The following is a 1,745-nucleotide window of genomic DNA, read 5'->3' as shown; positions in this document are numbered from 1 at the left end:
GGTATTGTTTTTCATGAAACGCATATAAATCAAATTCACCTAATGACATGAACCCAACATCATTTATTCATTTTGGGAAAAGAAAAAAAATAAAAAGACCAATTAAATAAATAATGAGGTGATTTGACGTGATTGGTGAGAAAGAAAAAGAGACAAAAAATTCGGTCCCGAGGTGCATGTTTTGTTCGATAGTCACCGTCTTATAATAAGAAGTACGGTGCACATATATTTTCGGTCCATTCTACTTCTTTTCCATTTCCACCACAACGGATCAGTGTTTCATTCATTCATCGTAAGTCATGTTGTACTCGATTGCCACTGGCATTAGTGGGATTCCGATCACTGATAAGTCATGCACGTTGTCACGAAGGTTGTTGGCTACACGTGGTACATCGAGAATTAGTGGTTACGGTGTGGTGATGAATGTCGGCTCTCTTGTTGAAAGGCGTCGTTGCTCTGCTTTTCCCACCCTCAAGGTCTTCTTATACTTATACAATGTTTTTGTTAATTTTATCGAAATAATTGTATACGAGATCACAAATACAATTTCATGGTGACTATATATATATATATATATATATATATTAGGTGAAGGCAATTGGGAAGGAAGATCAGAGTGAACCACGATTTCCACCACAACATCAAGAAACGCAACCAGGAAAAGAGTATCTCATGAACCCTCTTCCTCAATTCAGTAACCCAAATTACAACCCATCTGACAAACTTCGTGTATGTATGCTTAATTCACGTATTGTATTAAGTTTTTGAAATCAACACACTATAAATGAGACACTAAAAATGTCTGAGTCTGCTAATAGACTATTTTATAGGACTTAAGTTTGTAGAATCATACACTCTTGCGTACCTAGCTAAGAGTGTTGTAATAAGTTTATACGACGTTTTTTTTATTATATCTTAACATTTTTTTAAGAATATGAAGTGTCCTATTTGCCTCTTTATATGATATTTGAAAAAGTGTCTTATGAAATGGTTATAATAAGGCACTTTGTTTCAAAAGCGTGTTTAAAAGCTTGATAACTGTCATTTAGACATATTACAACACTTTAAGATATGACATTAACACGTATATTACTATAAACTCTAAGTCCTATAAAAGTAATCTTTTAGGACATTTAAACACCTTTGTGTTTTACTACTTCCATTTCATTGTAGTGACATATGTCATTTATAATAAAATCGAGTTTATAGAGTTGTTTTAAGACATTTAGACATTCGGTTAAAAATGTCTTAATAAGTTGTTTTTAAAGTATTTAATTTTATAGGACCAAACACTTGTGTCTCATATGTAAAAATGTTACAATAAATTTATTTAACAAGTTTTTTAGAAACCCAATTGTGTTGTAGTGTGTCAAACTCTTTCTATCTACAAAAAGTCCTTCAAGTTTTTTTTTCTTTTGCTGGTAGGGAAAGGTGGCTTTAGTGACCGGAGGAGATTCAGGTATCGGAAGGGCCGTTTGCTACGCCTTTGCTAAAGAGGGTGCAACTATAGCCTTCACGTATGTCAAGGGTGATGAGGACATAGATGCCACTGACACCTTGAAGATCATCAAAGAGGCAAAAACGAGCGAGTCAAGTGATCCAACTGCAATATCAACCGATCTCGGATACAACAAGAATTGTCAAAACGTTGTTGATGAGGTCATTGCGAAATATGGGCGCATCGATGTCCTGATTAACAATCCAGCCGTGCAGTACGAAACATATTCTTTAGAAGATATAACGGA

General features: G+C 34.5%; 1 protein-coding gene across 1 annotated transcript; it reads left to right on the top strand.

The window, feature by feature from the left end:
• Positions 1 to 960: 960 nt before the first annotated feature.
• On the top strand, positions 961 to 1,712 carry LOC112505275 (NADPH-dependent aldehyde reductase 1, chloroplastic-like; the record flags this gene model as incomplete). The annotated part of the gene is made up of 2 exons (XM_025109208.1): positions 961 to 990; positions 1,426 to 1,712. Coding segments are annotated over exons 1-2 (317 nt in total), but the record flags the coding sequence as incomplete, so codon positions are not given.
• Positions 1,713 to 1,745: the final 33 nt, after the last annotated feature.

The sequence above is a fragment of the Cynara cardunculus genome, unplaced genomic scaffold, assembly GCF_001531365.2.
Source record: "Cynara cardunculus var. scolymus isolate 2C unplaced genomic scaffold, CcrdV1 Un_Scaffold_9463, whole genome shotgun sequence".
Lineage (NCBI taxonomy): Eukaryota > Viridiplantae > Streptophyta > Magnoliopsida > Asterales > Asteraceae > Cynara > Cynara cardunculus.
Note: the sequence above shows the minus strand (reverse complement) of the source record. Positions and strands in the feature narration are given on the sequence as shown.